Source organism: Taudactylus pleione, unplaced genomic scaffold, assembly GCF_031769625.1.
Source record: "Taudactylus pleione unplaced genomic scaffold, aTauple2 ptg000462l, whole genome shotgun sequence".
NCBI classification, from domain to species: domain Eukaryota; kingdom Metazoa; phylum Chordata; class Amphibia; order Anura; family Myobatrachidae; genus Taudactylus; species Taudactylus pleione.
The window spans coordinates 692392-711775 of NW_028284864.1; the positions used below are offsets into that span (position 1 = coordinate 692392).

At 45.6% G+C, this 19384-nt stretch overlaps 1 protein-coding gene across 1 annotated transcript in view; it reads left to right on the top strand.

Annotated features, from left to right (window-relative positions):
* MADD (MAP kinase activating death domain) overlaps positions 1 to 19133 on the top strand; it is a 122722-nt gene extending 103589 nt beyond the window's left edge. The window contains 10 exon segments of the mRNA XM_088448638.1: positions 1764 to 1884; positions 1966 to 2071; positions 3243 to 3353; positions 3809 to 3916; positions 6738 to 6902; positions 7373 to 7445; positions 9981 to 10087; positions 11710 to 11779; positions 16161 to 16207; positions 18301 to 19133. Of these exon segments, the coding sequence (XP_088304764.1) occupies positions 1764 to 1884; positions 1966 to 2071; positions 3243 to 3353; positions 3809 to 3916; positions 6738 to 6902; positions 7373 to 7445; positions 9981 to 10087; positions 11710 to 11779; positions 16161 to 16207; positions 18301 to 18405 (1013 nt within the window). The 3' untranslated portion in view covers positions 18406 to 19133.
* The last annotated feature ends 251 nt before the right edge of the window (positions 19134 to 19384 follow it).

Here is a 19384-nt window from a genome sequence, read left to right on the forward strand (position 1 = left end):
AGCACTTGGATACAGCTGCTTAATGGGAGAGAATAGGTTCTCTGGGATGGGAATAATCTTGGTGATGTCCGAGTTCTACAAAAGCCTCCCATATAGGCATTACTAATATTCCGTGCACAGTGCTGCGTAGTCTGGCTCTATAAAAATAGAAAACAATAACAACACTGAGACGTTTGTAGGCACTTCTGTCGGAGGTCTTGACACTGTCTGTTCCTACTTTTTGCTCGAGGCTGCTGATGTCAATGCAAAACCACTTTTAAACTAATGCACCACCAGATCAGAGCTCCCTGCTCCGCCCCCTCGCCCCGTGACATCATGGGAGGGGGGGACAAGGCCACCAGCAGGAGACGTTGTAGAGCTGCTCGGACGCTCTCGGCGACTCTACACACTGCAGGGTGCATGCCCGCAGCATCATTTGCACACTCTGGGTGGCACTAAAGCAGCGCTACTGGCCTCGGTTCTGTTCCAGGCATCCTGCTAGACATATGCAGGGGCAGCGACGTTGCCGCCTCCAGGGACCTGGGTGGGGGCACCGTTAGGGCGCTGCATAGGAAGTGCCACGCATAGACATGATTAGTGGCAGCACACATATTGGGAGTACCCAAGCACCCTTAGACGTGGCACCCATGTATCAGAGTAGCCTTTACCCTTTCTTACTAATATGTTAACGCTTGGTGGAGGATTTAGCCACTGATGGGTGATGGTCTCCGCACAGGCAATTTTCAGGAGATTCTAATCAGAAATGTTGTCTGTGAATTGAACTTCCCACAAATATGAATGGCTATGAGAACCTACCATGGCAGAGTATTACTCTCTACAATCAAAGTGTATAGTTTATTATTATACTTCCTGTTTATTTGTGTGGAATGTGCCAGTCTGGTCGTAATAAAGAAAGTGATTTGTAAATCAGATTCGTGGAAAATTAAACGCAAATTTAAAGGATGTTCCTGTCAGTAAAAGACTCAACGCCAAATATATATATATTTTCATATCATTGCAGGTTGTGGTGGTTTTATGTGACATATGTGTGATGTGTGTGTTTGTGCATGTGAGCTAGTTAGTGACCGGCGTGTGCATGTGAGCTAGTTAGTGACCGGCGTGTGCATGTGAGCTAGTTAGTGACCGGCGTGTGCATGTGAGCTAGTTAGTGACCGGCGTGTGCATGCGAGCTAGTTAGTGACCGGCGTGTGCATGTGAGCTAGTTAGTGACCGGCGTGTGCATGCGAGCTAGTTAGTGACCGGCGTGTGCATGTGAGCTAGTTAGTGACCGGCGTGTGCATGCGAGCTAGTTAGTGACCGGCGTGTGCATGCGAGCTAGTTAGTGACCGGCGTGTGCATGCGAGCTAGTTAGTGACCGGCGTGTGCATGCGAGCTAGTTAGTGACCGGCGTGTGCATGCGAGCTAGTTAGTGACAGGCGTGTGCATGCGAGCTAGTTAGTGACCGGCGTGTGCATGCGAGCTAGTTGGTGACCGGCGTGTGCATGGGAGCTAGTTGGTGACCGGCGTGTGCATGCGAGCTAGTTAGTGACCGGCGTGTGCATGTGAGCTAGTTAGTGACCGGCGTGTGCATGTGAGCTAGTTAGTGACCGGCGTGTGCATGTGAGCTAGTTAGTGACCGGCGTGTGCATGTGAGCTAGTTAGTGACCGGCGTGTGCATGTGAGCTAGTTAGTGACCGGCGTGTGCATGTGAGCTAGTTAGTGACCGGCGTGTGCATGCTTATAGATAATTGTCGGTTCTCCTGTAAAGCTCGAGTGTATTTCAGGTAAAGAGCGATCCACACTGTGGGACCAGATGCAGTTCTGGGAAGACGCGTTCCTTGATGCGGTGATGCTGGAGAGAGAGGGAATGGGTATGGACCAAGGCCCTCAGGAGATGATAGACAGGTGAGACATCGCCTTCGCCCGGCGCTTTGTTTGTGCCGCTCACTTGATGAACAATGATCGGATACTATTCTTTTTGTGTAGGTATTTCTCTCTGGGCGATCACGACAGGAAACGCCTGGAGGATGATGAGGACCGGCTCCTGTCCACTCTTCTGCATAATATGGTGGCCTTCATGGTTATGGTGAAGGTAAAGTTTGATTCTAGGTGTTTGTCCTCCTCTGGGATGATCTCTCTACTGGTGTATTTCATACCTGTGAAAGGGATCACTATATCTAAAATACACAATGGGCTTGATTCCGAGTTGGACCCAGAGGCGTTGTGCCTGTGTCTTTTGCCTGGTCGCACATCGACTTTATGCAAATACCGCTACAAACCCTTCCCTGGTGTACAGCGGTCCGTCTGACTGTACAAGGACTGACACTCCCACTTTGAGCGTTTTTAGATTCAACCCTCAGTCGCACCGTAACTTACACCAGCCCCATTCTAGGTGCAGATTCTCTTCAGCAATACGTTTGCACCACTCCCATAACACGCCCGTAAGACCGACCATATCCATGCGTCCGCATAGCCACCTACCTCCCAGTCACTGCCTAGGAGCACTCAATACAGTTTCAAGACATTTCCAAGACTGTCTCTCTTTCAGTCGCAACTGCGACTCTTTTAGTACAGTGGCTGAACGCATGCGCAGAAGAAAACCATCGCTCGGCTGCATCCGGCATTGGCAGAGCGTCCGACCCCAGATCAGACCCAGTGAGTTCTTCTTGTCTCATCGGACGACATGTTGGCAACATTGTCTAGTGTGTACACTCAATGTCGCTGACAATGCGCTGGGACCGCTTCGTCGGCGACATCGCGCGTGCAGGTCCGAAGGTCGACTTCGTCAACGAGGGCCGCGCTGCCGAAATTCAGCATGGCCCCCGTTGTCACAATGTCGCACCCAACATCGGAAAGTGCGTACGCACAACAGTTCGACTAGGTACACATCGTTAAATGTGTACCCAGCTTAAGTTATTTTTGCAGATCATGTCCAGAGTGCACCCGGTTGGCAGAGGTGCCATTGCTAAGAATCTGCAAAGTCTAATAAGAAAATGCTCTCTGTATGTATGGGTGCGTAATCTCATTGCACCATTATTCCTGCTTTAATGGTTTCAGTAGTTAATCTATACCAGCTGCCACACACAGTGGATGTAGCCATTTGCTCGGCAACAACCAGTACTCTTGAGACAGTAGCCTATCAGTTCACTACTGTGAATTTTGATATTGTTCCCTTATTTTTTATCAAGTTTTGTTCAGAACTTAAAATCTAAAGTGAACTTGGTCCATAATGGGTAATGACCTCTCTCTTCTGCCTCATCCAGGTAAATAAAACTGATCTCCGGAGGAAGGTCCGCCGTCTCCTGGGAAAGTGCCACATTGGTTTAACGCACAGTCAACAGATCAACGAGCTGCTGGACAGAGTCACAGATATGGTGAGACTTGGAATGAAGAATGCATTTATATTGGCCTAGGACAAATATTGAGGGGACAAGGAAGAACTAAAGGGTTCAGAATTGAATAAAAAAAATAAAAATCTCTCTGCTGGGTGAATGAACAATATATTTTTATGCAGCCTTACACATGAAATAATACGTGCGATCTGATGCTAGATCGGTTCATGGATTGCCTATACTAAATATTGGATGCTTTCAGTCTAAAGGGGCCCATTATCTCAAGAGCATTTCCCCGATTCGCTGATCGGTGGCCATAAATGATCGTAGTTCTGTCGGGGAAATTCTCAATGATAACAAATCCGGTTATGATCGGGGGAATCGAGATCTTTCAAGACGGGGAATTGCCCCCAATCCGTCGTAGATGTTTGGGGGCCATAGCTGTATTGCAAAACTCCATGGTGTTATCAAAATTAACGATGTCATTTAAAATGTAGAATGGCCGTGACCTCAGCATTCGCCCTAGTGGAAGTCGTCACATCAAGAAGCAAACGTTTGTGGTGCATGCTGGGACTGACACTAGCGGAGACCTGTTCTTTATGGAGGTGAGTAGTGTAAATGCTCTGCGGCAGTTCAGTTACTCTACATCCGTTTATTCGCCTTCCCAAATTCACGTTTACCCTGAATATCCCAACTGTTCATGCTACTGAACCGTCCTTTATTAAGGCACATTTAAACTAAGTAACACTACTATGTAACATGCACTACTGCACATCAAAGTCTCCGCCATGACTACGCTCTGCTTAGCTTATTGTGCACATTATCTGTCTATGACCATTTAGTGAGCTGTACAAGAGCTTCACTTCCTGTTGTTCATGTTGGGCCGGAAGTGTAGAGGGCTGTTAGATTTACAACCTTGTGCTAATGGTTGCATTCGTACGGCTTTATACGTATAGTCGCATCAGCGGACGTCATCATTAGTATTGGCACTTGCACCTGCCCCTTGCTGGCTGCAAAAGGTCTGCTAGAAACAGACGTCCCTCCTTACGCACATCTCGGAATAGCACAGAATTCTGGCTCCACACCCATGACACTCCCACAAAACCGATGTCTTGCATGTGTTCGCAAGCTGCCCATCCTGCGGACACCTAGAAAGGCCCAATTTAATGACAGATTTTTTTTAAACCAATCATTTTTCTTAATTTTCAAGTATACAATAAGTTTACATTCTATAAACACAATAAAAACAACAATACAAAAATCCAAAATATAATTGTGTGTGGTTTCTCTACGCACCCTCCACATAACATGAATATTGTATTCCCTCTCAGGCATGGATGTCAATCATCCACTATTTTATTTTGACACATACATATATGGTAATAACATGTTACATACTAATATTAAAATATTCTTGTAACGTGGTGTATATCTTGAAACGAAACATTTAACATGTTAGTCACCACCATCCTTGAACGACAATGCGGAGAATCAAGCCATCTTTCCCAAGTAACGTAATACTTCTGCACTGCGTCTCTAGCGGTATACACACACTTTTCGTGCACAGCAACCGCCCCAACCAGAGATAACCAGGTTTCCAGGTTTGGCCCAGTAGCTGCCATCCAATCCCTTGCTATGCATACTTTGGCAAGTGTACAGAGGTTAGTAGTGTATCGTATGGCATATTTGTCTATTGTGTCTGCATCAATCACAGCCAGAATGCATGCCTTAGAGGTAAGAACATCTTGAGGTATACCCGTAGAAACAATCACACGGAATACCCCTTGCCAAAAGGAATTTATCAAAGGACATGACCATATTAGGTGCCAAAAGTTCCCCTTGGATGCATTACATGTAGGACAATTTGAATCCGTCCTACCCCCTATTCTTAATAATCTAGCGGGTGTCATATATATACTCTGTGTATTATAAAGTATTGTATCTGCTGATATCTAACAGACGTGGTGGCAATGCGAGGGCTGGCAAGAGCTGCCCTCCAGTCATCCTCCTCCAATAAACCGATATCATTTTCCCATTGCTGCTTTAAAGATAATAGATCAGATTTATGAAGCTTGTTCATTAGATTAGAGTAAATCACGGCTATTAAGCGGCTAGAACTAGCAGATTGCAATAAAGTTTTAAGGGGAGACTCCTGTATAGACAAAGGGACTTCAGAGAACTGGGCATTGATAGCATGTCTAAGCTGTAGATATCTAAAGAAGAAATGATTGGGGACATCTAACTCTAGCCGCAATTGATGGAAGGATTTTGGAGTTTCTGCCTGAAATATCTGTCCAATAGTCACTACACCCCACTGACCACAGGAGGCCTCTCCGACCTGAAGGGCAGACAGCTCCCTGAGACAATTAGCATGAGCAAGAGGAGTCTCTGGATCTATGCCCTCCGCTTGTAATAGACGTGAGACCAATCTCCAGATAGTGATGGCCTGCCTAATTAAGGGCATATTAACAATATGTATATTATCACTTAATAGTAGTGGCAATGGAGATAAACCTGTCTTGGATTGAGCCATAACAAGGACGGGTAAGGAATTATCAGTTTTATCATTAATCCATTCCCATTAAATTTAATGACAGATTTAACTGGCCGTGCACCACCCTCCCAGGTCAAGGTGTGTATGCATGGTGCAGCACCTGCGCAGTGTGGTAACTTGTGTCGGACTTCATGTCAGGCCTGTTGTCAGTAGAATGTGGTGGTAGGGGGGTGATACATACCATAGGGATTATGAGATGCTATGACACATTAGATCATTTTCCTTTTGCATTATTGATGTGTAGAATTGCCTTCTGCCCAAGACAGCGCATGGACTTAGCCCTGTGCTCCTGGCTCTGCTAGGGTGTGGAGCAGCATAGGGAGTTTTTCTTGCTTCCTCCTGCATTCCGTCCCATGTCACAGCACTAGCTGGGTAAAGAAACTGCAGAGTGATCATACATATAAAGCTGTATGTGGCATAACTTTCTAGCAGCTTTATATGCTCACTCTTCTTTTCTTAGATTTTTATTTATTTTTTTTGTAAGTGATGCATCGGTTTCATGGAAATGAGCCAACTAATGGGGAGCTGAATGGATGCAAAATTACCTACGTGGTTCCATGCAAGAGTGTGGTTCCATTTGCCATTACTTATCTTGTGTTTTGCCATGTATCTGGGTCATATACCAAGCCGGATGGCATTTTTACACCTATCCAGAGTGGTGAGAGCTGATGTGCTCTTGTGTAAGAGGGGAACCGGTTTCCCCTTTCACTTTACACTGCGTTCAGATATGCCCACGTTGCCACTCTGTACGGAATGGAGCCCAGCCTAGCTACTGCACACATTCAATGGTGCTCCTCTGCTATAGGACTAGGTTAAAGAGCATTATTCCTCAGTGAAAGGTCCACCAGCCCTGACATCTCTTAACCTTCCAGGTTTGCGATGATTGCATCGTATTACGTAGCAACATCGGAGCCGTGTACGAGCGCTGGTGGTATGAGAAGCTCATTAACATGACCTACTGCCCCAAGACGAAAGTGCTTTGCTTGTGGAGGAGAAACGGGCAGGAGACGCAACTCAACAAGTTCTTCACTAAGAAGGTGAGCCGTGGGTGGGGGGGGGGATGAAAGGATTAGGCATTATCTTATAAATATCTGATATATTTGGTTGGGGATGTACAATTCATGCAGTGCTTACAGTTTAGTGACATGTAACCAAGGGTCACTTGGATACTCATGCAGGCAGAGGTTCTACATAGAACTATCTGGAGTGAGCAGTTTTCCATGCTGTAACTCTTCCTACTCTGGTCCGTGTACAAGCAGCTTCAAAACCCCCGTGCACTTGCTAAGACCCTTCGGGTACAGAGGAGGGGGGGGGGGGGGGGGGGGAGATCTACAGACCTGATTAAGATTCCAGGTGCCAGCACAGTTTAATGACTGAGAAAAGTAGTTATATGTAGTTAGTGGAGGTCTCTCTAATCCTATATGGAGATCTAACAGCGTAAGCAGACCATTTCTAAATAGCCCACATGTTCATTTTCTTCTTATGTTTTATTCCTGTTCCCCTGCAGTGCCGTGAGCTGTACTACTGTGTAAAGGAGAGTATGGAGCGAGCAGCAGCCCGGCAACAAAGCATTAAACCAGGTGAGTCCAGCTACACCCATCCGCACCTTCCTTTTTAAAAGGTCTGTAAGCCTGTATTTTTATTCTCTTCACCTAAAGCCAACCTTGCACTGAACGACAATCATTCGGATCAGCCAAGGAAACAGGAGCGATTATTAATCAATGTTTTGCCCTGAACGATGATCGCTCATCATCGGTAAATGGCTCAAAAACGTTCTGGATCATTGGGCTATCACACTTGTCTGATCCTCCAGACCGTCGCTCAGTTGACTCCAGGCAGTGAATGGATTATTGGACCATCACTCCTCCCCTCTTCTGTGTCTGCTACATCGGACGAGGTGCAGGGGGGAGAACAGAATAGGGTAAATAGATAAAGATATCAAGCCTCATGCCAGCACCGGGACAGGGGAACTCTTAAATTGACAGTAAGGTTCCCATATTCTGTGATCTTTAGGGAAGATGTCATTGAGCAGGGCAGTAATATACTCCATTGAAAGTATATGCCAGATAAGGTTTAGAAGGGCAGTGTATGAGGGTGAGAGGGGTTTTATGTTTTTAACACTTTGGCAATAAGTAATTTGGTTGTGTTACAGATGTACATGATCATCTTACCAGTGGGCTAACTCTGGGAAGTCCAGGTTTTTTAGAGAAGGTGTATTCTCCCGCAGACCAGCATTTATAGCGGTATTGGGTAGTTCCTCTATTGATAACTGACCATTCCTTGCTGTCCAGGAATACCTTTGCAAGTTTCCGGTAAGGGGCTATCATGAGCTAAGAGGGTGTTGTCCCCCCCCCTTCCCCTAGCCCAGTGGTCAGGGAACAGGGGTAAATTACCCCACATGGGGTAAAAATTAAATTCATGGGGGTAATGGTTGGACTGCCGGGCATGCATATGAATCATTCTATAATACAGGATGCTTCATATGCATGCCCGGCTGTGCCGCAGGGAGGCTCTGAGCCGGACGCCTGCTGAGATGTTATTACCAGCGGGCATCCAGCTCCTTCCCTTCAGCACCGCGTTAGCCGGAGGCTGGAGTTCTCTTCTGAACTCCAGCTTCCGGCTCTCTCCATGCGCACTATGGGAGAGATGTCATGACGTCTCTCCCATGGTTTCGAGGAGCAGCCGGGCGGACAGGACGGCGGCGGATGCAGGAGCGGGAATTAAGGTAAGTGTTTTTGTTTTTTTGTACAAGGGGCACTACTACAGGGGCATTATATGGAGGCACTACTACAGGAGCATTATATGGGGGCATACAGGAGCATTATATGGGGGCACTACTACAGGGGCATTATATGGGGACACTACTACAGGGGCATAACTATGGGGGCATTACTATATGTTTTCCTTCCTTTCAAATCAAGGAGGTAACGTCGGCGTATCTAAATATATTTTGGGATAAAAGGTAAAAAACTTCCCTGACCCCTGCCCTAGCCTGACCCTAACCTCCCGGGGGGTGCCTAACCCTAAATCCCCCCCCGGGAGCCCCTAACCTAAGGCTCCCCACCCCACCCCCGCGGCTGTCCGCGCCCAGCTTACTTTCGATCGTTAAGCCGGGTGTCGGGCCCCCGGCGTTTCAACGCCTGTCATTAGACACTTGCTGGGATTAGACAGTCAGGAAGCCGGTGGTCGGGATTACGTCCGTCGGCTTCCCGTAGATAACTGATATTGCACCCCTGTCTCCGACTGAGACATGCCTCCCTCCAACATACCCGCAGAATCAGAGCGCGCTAATTTCCCTGATATGTGCAGAAGTCTATACTTCCGTGGTGATGCCGTTCCTTCAGTAGACTCCAATGGAAATGGTGGTTGACTCCAAAATTGGGAAATCTGTTGACTTGTAAGCTGCCTCTCAAATCATTCACCATGCGCACATGGAAGTATATTTTATATGTGAAAACAGCTGCATCTCAGTATTAAAAAACATCTGTGCTTTTTTTTTTTTTTTTTTTTGTAGTCCTCAGTGTCAGAAAAATAAACACTTGCTCCCAAATAATTGTATTTCCATTATATTGGCCAATATGCGTTTGGCCCTAAAATGAGCACAAAGAGCATTTATGATCTGTTCATAATAATGTAAAAGACAGCTGCTATCAGCCGGAGTACACAATCCTCTTCCAAGCATAACAGGTCTCCATGTGGTCTCCCAGCTATGTGGTCAGACAGGATAGGCCAGTGTTGTTTTTACAGACACATAATGGATTCATTGTCACTATTATTTTCCCATGGTCCTTTTAAACCTTGATGGGTTATCAATAGCTTCTTCTTCTTTTTTTGGTGATTTATTTTTTATTTTTTTTTAATAGACCTATAGATCAGGGTTAGGCAATCTGTGGCCCTCCAGCTGTGGAACTACGCATCCCAGCATGCTCTGACACACTTTTAGCATAGGAGTGCCCAAAGGTTGCCTATCCCCTGCTGTAGATCATTCCACCTGCAGTCATCACTGCTGCTATAATGTGTGCTACGGGGCACTGGGGGTAGGGGGTTATTACATGGTCACATTTACCCTGCTCGTTGTGGGATTTATCACTGTCTGTTCCTGTCTTCTCCCACAGGCCCAGAGCTTGGCGGCGAATTCCCAGTTCAGGACATGAAGACTGGGGAAGGGGGTCTTCTGCAGGTGACCCTGGAAGGAATTAACCTGAAATTCATGCACAGTCAGGTATGAGGGGAGTGTGAACATGGAGGGGAGTATGTGCATGGTAGGGAGTAGAGTGAGCAAGCGTGCAACGGGGAGGGTGCAGGAAAAGCTAGCTGTGAACATGACTTGTATCCACACATTAAGGTTCCTTCCTCTTCTGACTTCATAGTGATTGATGCTTGCGTGGAGTTGTGGTGCGATTTTTTTTTTGTTAGGAGAATGGTGACATGGATGTTACGTGTGTGTGTAAAGTGACAAGTCCAGTACTTCTGTTTGCTTCATGTTTCATGAGTTACGTCTTATCCGCAGAACCCCATTACGTGTGTGTAAGCTGGTGTTTGCAGTGCAGTCATACTGGTACAAGAGTGTGCAGTATTGTAGTGTCTGGGGATGCAGCGTGCCGGGTACCCCATATCTTGAGCTCCCTCTGCCTCTCAATCTGTGTTTCCTCCGCTTGCCGTAGCTGTGTGACATGTGCTCTGTCTTGCTGTCTATGCTCCATGCTGCCCTCTGCCTGCAGGGAAGGGGGGGGGGGGGGGATGTCTGATGCTGTCTCTTTGTAACCCTACCCTGGCTCGGGCTGACCTCTTCCAGCGCTGACCCTCCATACGCAGCTCATCCTCGGTCACCCAGGGGACAAAATGTAATATCAAGGTCACCTTGGGTGATGGTGGTCTGCAAGTCATCACAAAGTCACCCAGGGCTCAGCAGGTCATTTAGGCATCATTCAGTTTTTCATGTCATGTTAGAAGTGAACTTATTCATAGGGCAACAGAGAATAAATAAAAAATACCAGGCACCATCACTGTTCTGCTTGTGAACTTAATCGTGTCCAGTGGCTCCAAATGTCCACTCATAAGTGAGCATTTTGCCCTAGGCGGTCCATACACTCAAGCTGCAGGTCACAGTAAGAGCCAATGATTTCCCTTTCATTGCCGTCTGAGCAAAGGCCTGCGCTCCGTGCTGGGTGAGGAGCAGGGATGGATTTGATAACGGGGCTGCTTTTTCCCGGCCTCCCCGTGTTGATGTCTTTGGTCTGGGCTGTGTGTTGCTGGGGGTTCTAGGAAGTGAGGGGAGGTGTGGTCTCGCTGTGTCACTAACAGTCTCATTTCTCTCCCACGCTCACTCCTCCTGCAAGGAGCGGAAGGTACTCACTCTACCGCCATCTTTGCTTCTCGCTGCTGTTCCTCTCCCGTTAGTTTTGAGCTGTCTGTGCTACCTCCCGTCTTACCTCCAACACATTCTCCCCCCTCCCCCCCCCCCCCCGGCTTTAGTTATGGTTTATCTCCTGATAATGTGCTGTGTTAGGATATGTCTCCCCATTATTCCAAAGCTGTTTCTCCCCTTCACACATTAACTCTGTTACAGAAATGTTGTGACCACAAGTGAAACCCCTGGATACCAAAAATTAACCAGTGCCTTCTGTCTCTCTCCCTTCCCTCAAAATCTACTTCCCGATCTTCTTCCTGTCTCTTCCTCTCCGTCATAAACCCGCCTGTCCATGCTTCCCTTTCCCCTCCCGCTTCCGTCCCCTTACTTATTCCTTCTTTCGTTCTCTTTTTTTACTTTTTTTTTTTTCTCCTTCATTCATTTCCTCCTCTTTTCCCTTTCCTTCCCATCTCTCTGTCCCCTTTCTCCTCCAGGTTTTTATACAGCTGAATCACATAAAAAAGTGTAACACTGTACGGGGCATCTTTGTCTTGGAGGAATTTGGTAATTACCATCCTTGTGCCGCTGGGTCTGTATAGCTGTGGCAGTAACTCAGGATTCGGGATCCCCAGACTTAGAATAAAAGGAGGGCGGCAGGGGGTTTAGGTTTTTGAGGGAACATCCCAAAGGTCTCCCCAGGGTCTCTGAGTTACTGCTGTAAAATATGTGCTTCGTCTGCCCGTGGCAGCTATGAAAACCTTCCTCCTCCAAATCAGGTAATGTTCTACCTTGGCAGAGTCTCTTCAGTCAGCGTGGGTGGATGGGCATGTTCAGGGCACCAGTGCTACTCTTAAATGACCTGTACCTCCTTCCAGTTTCTGTTACTTTTAGCCCCCCAAAGAAGAGAGGTGGTCCCATCATTATCGTTATGTAGTGAACTAGTCGCACACAGATTTTTTTTTTGCAGATGTCAAGCAGAATGTTTAACAGCTGTATAGCTCAAAAGAGAAGGTCATTTTAAATGTACATCCCGTCCACTCTTAGATGCCCTTATGTTACATAAGGGTCTATTGGCTAAGCTTTGTTAGGAGATAAAGTGAACGGTGATAAGGTACCAGCCAATCAGCTCCTAACTGCCATTTTTCAAACACAGCCTGTGACATGGCAGTTAGGAGCTGATTGGCTGGTACCTTACCTCTGTTCACTTTATCTCCTAACAGCTTAGTAAATAGACCCCCATAGAGTCTAAACATTTCAGTGTGTATGTCGTGAATTAAGGAACAAGGAAAATGTTGACCTTGTAGATAAAGTTAGCACAAGCTGTTTTCTTTCGTAGTTTAAATTAATTAAACTATTAAAATTCAAGATGAATTCCATTCTAGGTGAAATGCAGTGGGGGCAAGCACTAGGATTTGTTCACATTGATGCATTATGTTTTCTTAAATAAAAAAAAATATGGGGATACATGTACAAAGAGGAGGGGGGGGATGTTTCCATACAGCATCAGCTTCCTCGGCGCATGTGCGGTCGTGTTTTTTTTTTTTTTGCGAATGCGCAGACATGAGTAAAGACCCGCTAAGCGTCTGCACAATCTGCCGGAGTAATCACTTATCGGCAAACCCGGTCTTTTTATATATGGCTCTTCACGATAATAGGCAAAACAGGAGTGGAGCCTTAGTACATGTAGCCCACAGCTTTAAAAACGCCCATCTGGATGTAAATGGCGGCGTCTGTATTTAAAAGTGTGCATCGACATAGACTCTCGAGTTTGGGTCTTCAGGTTTCTAGGAAACTGAAAAGAAAAGTTTGAGAAGTGTAAATAAAGGCCGTGCCTGAAACGATCCTAGCTCTTGCACCTGCTGCAGGTCTCCTTAAAAATAAATAAAAAATACTTTAATAATTTTGTGACCGTAATTCATAACGCACACATATGCGAGCCAGATTCTCTTAGCTATGCGTCATGAGCCTGGGATGTGTAATATGTACTAAATATGGAAGACTGCACTGTGCAACCCATTCCCACTAACATACAGTGCCTTGCAAAAGTATTCACCCCCTTGGCTTTTTACCTTTTTTGTTACATAACCTGTAATTTATTTATTTTTTTAATCTGAATTTTTTGTGAAGGATCTGCACAAAATAGTCTAATTTGGTGAAATGAGAAAAATATATATAAAAAAGAATCTTTATAAATAAAATTCTGAAAATTGGCATGTGCATATGTAATCACCCCCTTTGCTATGAAGCCCCTCAAAAGTTCTGGTGCAACCCATTACCTTCAGAAGTCACATAATTAGTGAAATTAAGTCCACCTGTGTGAAATCTAAATGTCACATGATGTGTCAGTATAAACTCACCTTTTCTGAAAGGCCCCAGAGGCTGCATCACCACTAAGCAAGAGGCATCACACTATGAAAGGAGCTCTCCAAACAAGTCAGGGACAAAGTTGTTGAGAAGTACAATTCTGGGTTGGGTTATAAAAAAACATACACATCTTTGATGATCCCCCGAGCACCATCAAATCCATCATCATCAAATGGAAAGAACATGGTACCACAACAAACCTGCCAAGAGAGGGCTGCCCACCAAAACTCACAGACCGGGCAAGGAGGGCATTAATCAGAGAGGCAACACAGAGACCAAAGGTAACCCTGAAGGAGCTGCAGAGTTCCACAGCAGAGACTGGTGTGTCTGTGCATGTGACCACAATAAGCCGTACACTCCATAGAGCTGGGTTTTATGGAAGAGTGGCCAGAAAAAAAAGCCATTACTTAGTGATAAAAATTAAGAAGACATGATTTGACACAAAAGGCATGTGGGCGACTCCCCAAATGTATGGAGGAAGGTGCTCTGGTCAGATGAGACTAAAATTGAACTTTTTGGCCACCAAGGAAAACGCTATGTCTGGCGCAAACCCAACACATCCCATCACCCCAAAAAAACATCCCCACAGCATGATACTGCCACCACCATGTTTCACTGTGGGGATGTTTATCAGCAGCAGGGACTGGGAAACTGATTTGAGTCGAGGGAACGATGGATGGTGCTAAATACAGGGATATTCTTGAGCAAAACCTGTTCAGTCTGCCTGTGATTTGAGACTGGGACAGAGGTTCACCTTCCAGCAGGACAATGGCCCGAAGCATACTGCTAAAGCAACACTCCAGTGGTTTAAGGGGAAACATTTAAATGTGCTGGAATGGCCAAATCAAAGCCCAGATCTCAAACCAATTGAGAATCTGTGGTCAGACTTGAAGATTGCTGTTCACAAGCGGAAACCATCCAACATGAAGGAGCTGGAGCAGTTTTGCCTTGAGGAATAGGCAAAAATCCCAGGGGCAAGATGTGGCAAGCTCATAGACTTATCCAAAGCGACTTGCAGCTGTAGCCGCAAAAGGTGGCTCGACAAAGTACTGACTTTAGGGGGGTGAATAGTTATGCACGCTGAAGTTTTCTGTTATGTTGTCTTAAATGTTGTTTGATTCACAATATAAAAAAACACACAACTTCACAGTTGTTGGCATGTTCTGTGGATGAAATGATGCACACCTTCAAACAATTAATTTTAATTCCAGGTTGTGAGGCAACAAAATATGAAAAATGCAAAGGGGGTGAATACTTTTGCAAGGCACTGCACAAGGCTATGTGTGTGCAATGTGGGTAGATGCAGACGCCTGATCGTTGCCCTACGTGACAGGTGTCTGATTACTCTGTTTATATAAAATAATCTGGCTCCATCTTTCTGTAAATATCACTAAATGTTCAGGGGTATACTCCAGTTTGTCTTCCCAGCTTCCCGATGTTGTCTTACTCATTTGTGTTATGCCTTTTATTGTATCCGTGACTGTACACACATCCTTCTTCCTTAATGTCTCACGGTTTGGTGCTGGGAAGCTAATTTGTATTCACAAATGTATTTCTATTCATTCTAAAACTGGCTCGCCCTAATAGATGTTACCTGGTGTGACCCAGTTACCCTAATATATCTGATGCTAAATTGAATCAAGCTGATTAATCTGTCTCCTGTGCCTCTAGCTTAGACGGCCGGTGATGCTGGTCCTTCCCAGCCTCGAACTCGATCTACAGCTACACCCATGCTTTACTTTCTGACACTTTAAAGTTCCTAACTGGAATCTTCCATCTGTGACAGCACCCGTTTATTGTTTTCTATTCGATTAATAGCTAATGCTGGGTACACACTAGGCGATATATCATTCGTACAGCCGAAAAGCCGATATACATCGTTCAGTCCACCTGGCAGTATGTATACGCAAAATATCCGTGAAAGACGTCTTTCACGGATATTTTGAATCGGCCGTGCTGCACAGATATATATCTCACATCTGCTTGAGTGGACACACACGACCTACCGATTCTTATGCTGGCCGCAGGAACCAGCCATAATGACATCACAGCTGGTCCTTCTGCCCGACATATTGGGCAGCCGATTGGCAAGTGTGTATACACTAGGTCGTTTGTGCATAACCTTGCCAAAACGTTAGATCAGTCGGCAGATCTAATGATATGTCCAAGTGTGTACCCCACATAACATTGGGAAAAGTTGAGCTGTTCTATGTGTCATTTGTTCCTACTAATTCAACACTATATAACCATACTAACTTTAGTTATAGTATTTTAATGAAACTAATTTACTGGCATTGGTAAGAACTCGTGGGCTTGCATATCAAGCTGAGTTATTATGACGCTTGCTTTAATTGGTTCTACTGACCTTGCTTTCCTGGGTGTCATTGTGCTACTTGGTTCTCTGCTATCATTGTGACCCTGTGGTCTGAAATCCTTGGTGTCGTCATGTCTGTCACCATTTACCTTGTCCCCTGGGTTTCCTAAATAGCCCCTGGCTGGGGTGTGACGTGTCTCCCACTGGTGTCATGTTTTCTCTCTGTGTGTTTGAACTTTCTGTTTTGTCTCTTGGATCCGATTTTAGTTCCTGAAACTAAAGAAGTGGTGAGCCATCGATACAAGACCCCTATGGTAAGTGTGGGGGCAGCTGTCCTTTCGGCTACTGTAAGAATTATATTGGTCGGGGACTTGGGCAGTCTGGGTCAAAAAACCAGTGAAGGACAACTAAAGATCACAAATTATAGCTGGACTAATGCGTTGAAATCACTGTTCATGTTTGTTTACTGCTGTTTATTATCCGTCTTCTCTGGTCGTGCCCCAGTGTTATCAGTTTTATACTTTTTAATTTCTGTCATGTATAACACTACAAGGCAATGAAGCAGGAATGAGACCAGGTCTGTAACTATGGGCCTGTGAGCAGTGCCACTGTGCAGGGCCTAGGGGGCAGCACTGTCGCTGCACCCGTATTTGGCTCATAAGGTACCTTGAGAGCAGCCCAGCGTGATGACGATGTCACGTGTGGGCGGCCACCCCAGGACGTATGATCACATTGCTATTACCCTGAATGGGGCCTGTCCTTATTGATCAATATTCCCTGTTCTTTCAGGAGAGTGACTAATACACTAGTTGCAATGCTGGAACAAATTTTGCCAACTAGCAGAATGCCTGATAATTGAATCTCTCTTTGTTACATCTCTTGTATAAGCAACTATGTCTATTCCGGTGATGCACAGTGAGAGCTGCACGGAGGCGTGCACGTGCCCCCCTCTCCACCGCTCACTGCCAATAGGGGCATACTGCTACTTCCCATGCCAAATATTTAAAATACAAAAATTCTGAGCAAAGGAGACAAACCACAGTAAACGGAGAGAGACAAAAACACAACGGCAAGAAAAGAGACAGGAGAAAAAAGAGATATAGGTTTGAAGAGGTAAAGAATGAGCCATAGAAGGGGGATAGAGAGGAGGGTAAGCGTAGAGTGATAGGAAGGGGGAAAAAACCTGCAATGCCAGGCAGAATAGCCAGCGATCCAGCGACTGATGGTCCAAAATACTAGTTAATAATAAAAGGATTTCAGTAAAACAAATGTCAGACAGACATAAGAGTAGTTTTGTTGTATTATTGAATCTGAATAAATTGCAGCTGAAGTCCGGATTAAACAGTGACATTACGTGCCTCCCCAGTCACCCCCCTGCAATGTGTTATACTAACCCACCCATATGGTGACTCCATTAACGCTCCTGTGAATCTGACACTTCGATGATATCACTCTTGACTGTAATTGCAGCACTGGGCAGACTGAGCTGAAGAGTTATTGATGGCTCGTTAGCTTAAAAATAGCAACACTTTCCAGTATCATCACTGAGAAGTAAAATGTGAGAGCACAGTGGATTGTAGAGAGCATTTCATTTATCTGTATAGCAGCATCTGTGTGATCATACCGCCAGCCATGAAAACAGATGTGATAATGTGTATTCTTAATGGATTTGCACTGCCAGCTTGTGCTGCAATCGTCTGATGATATTTGAGTTCTACCCATCACCAACACACACACAGTAGAAGCAGACAATTGTGTTTAGCCTGTCAATTCACTGGAAACCTAAGTGATGCTACTAGTTGCTAATAAATATATAGTCTGTATTCCTATGAGTATAGGCTTCAACAAAATGGCTGCCTTCACTGTGTTTACATACCTGGTCTACTATTAAAAACAAGGCCATTGCTGGAAATGCACGTTAATCACGAAAATACATGCTTCCCCGTGCTCTTACAGACTAATATAGAATGTTTTAATATAATATATCTGTATACTGTAGCCATATTCAGGGGCAATTCAATTGTTTTGTGGGCGGCGATAATTAATGGGCGCCCAGTGGTGCAATTTAATTGTTCTGGGCGCCCATTGATTACCGCGGTCTTTGCGCCCAGATAGAGCAGGTTTAGCCGCGCAAAACCCGTCTAAAGTACTGGTTGGGGCACCCGTACTGCTGTATGAGCGCCCTAACCACAGGTTTATCACACGTTATTGTGCGAGCAGAAGTGCCGGCGTCTCTGGCTATCTTGCCTGAATGGTGCAACAATTGAGTTACTCTGTCGGGCGCCCAAAACAAATAGCCGCCCCCCCCCCCAAAAAAAAACAATTGAATTGCCCCCAGTTGGCTGGAAATTTTGAGGAAAGAATGTATTAGTCTCATCTCACCATCTCACTCTCTGCCTATTAACAGGCCCATGAGATCTGCTATTCTGTCCTGTGTCTCTTCTCCTATGTGGCTGCTATACGAGGGAAGGAAGAGGCGAAGAGCAGACCCCCTCGGCCTGTATCCAGCTGACAACCATCTCGCTCCTCCCCAAAGCAACCTCTGACCACACACTTCATGTCTGCCGTGCCCTGTCCCGCTCCGCTGACAGCTGTTACGTTGGCGTTTTACAATGACATTCCTTCTCCTGTATCTGGAGCCCACTCAAATACCCTTGTAGTAATTGTACTACGTGTTGTGACCACCTTTTACGCCCCACCCCCTTCTGCTTTTCGTGTTGTGTGCTTTGCGTGTTACTGGCCCCTGGCACAACTCTTCCGGGACGATACAAATGTTGTATTCATTCACATTCCTGCGTCCTGTCCTGTGCTAGTGTTTATGTCGCTGACCGGTAATATAGGATGACTTTTCAGGCCATTTCCGTTTTGGGGAGGTCTACAGAAAAACCTGATGCTTTCCCCCAGCTCCCCACACTTAATCCTGCGTCTGATATTCAAGCAAAATGTGCTTCAGGAACCCCATGTGCTGATGGAAAGGACTGAACCGCGGCACACCTTGTCGGGCTTCTAGAAGCGAATGAGCTAACGCGTTTTGTGGATTATTGAGCAGATGTTGGTACCCTAACGGTACAGAATGTAAATATTCTCAATGTGAACCCAGCAGCTCTCCCCCCTTCCTAGCACTGCCCACTACTGCATGGAGAGCACGATGTAAATATCCAGGTCTTTCTTATTTATAGAAATCTGTACAGATCCTGAATGTGCAATAAACTGGCATTTTAATGCTTGCTGAGGCATTGATTTCCTTTTCTTCAGTCTCGGATTATTGTATGAGAGCACATTTCACATTGGTCACTAGGGGGCAGCACATACCAGTTTATGAAACCGATCAGAACCCAGTGCACAGTTCAGTTGTATTAAGTACAGTGTGTTTAATTATTATTTTTTTATGTATATGAATGGACATTGATTAAAGGGTATTGCAGAAATAAAAATGGAAAACACCATGCTCCCTGCACAGTGCAAACCATTTGGTGTACCAACATTCAGAC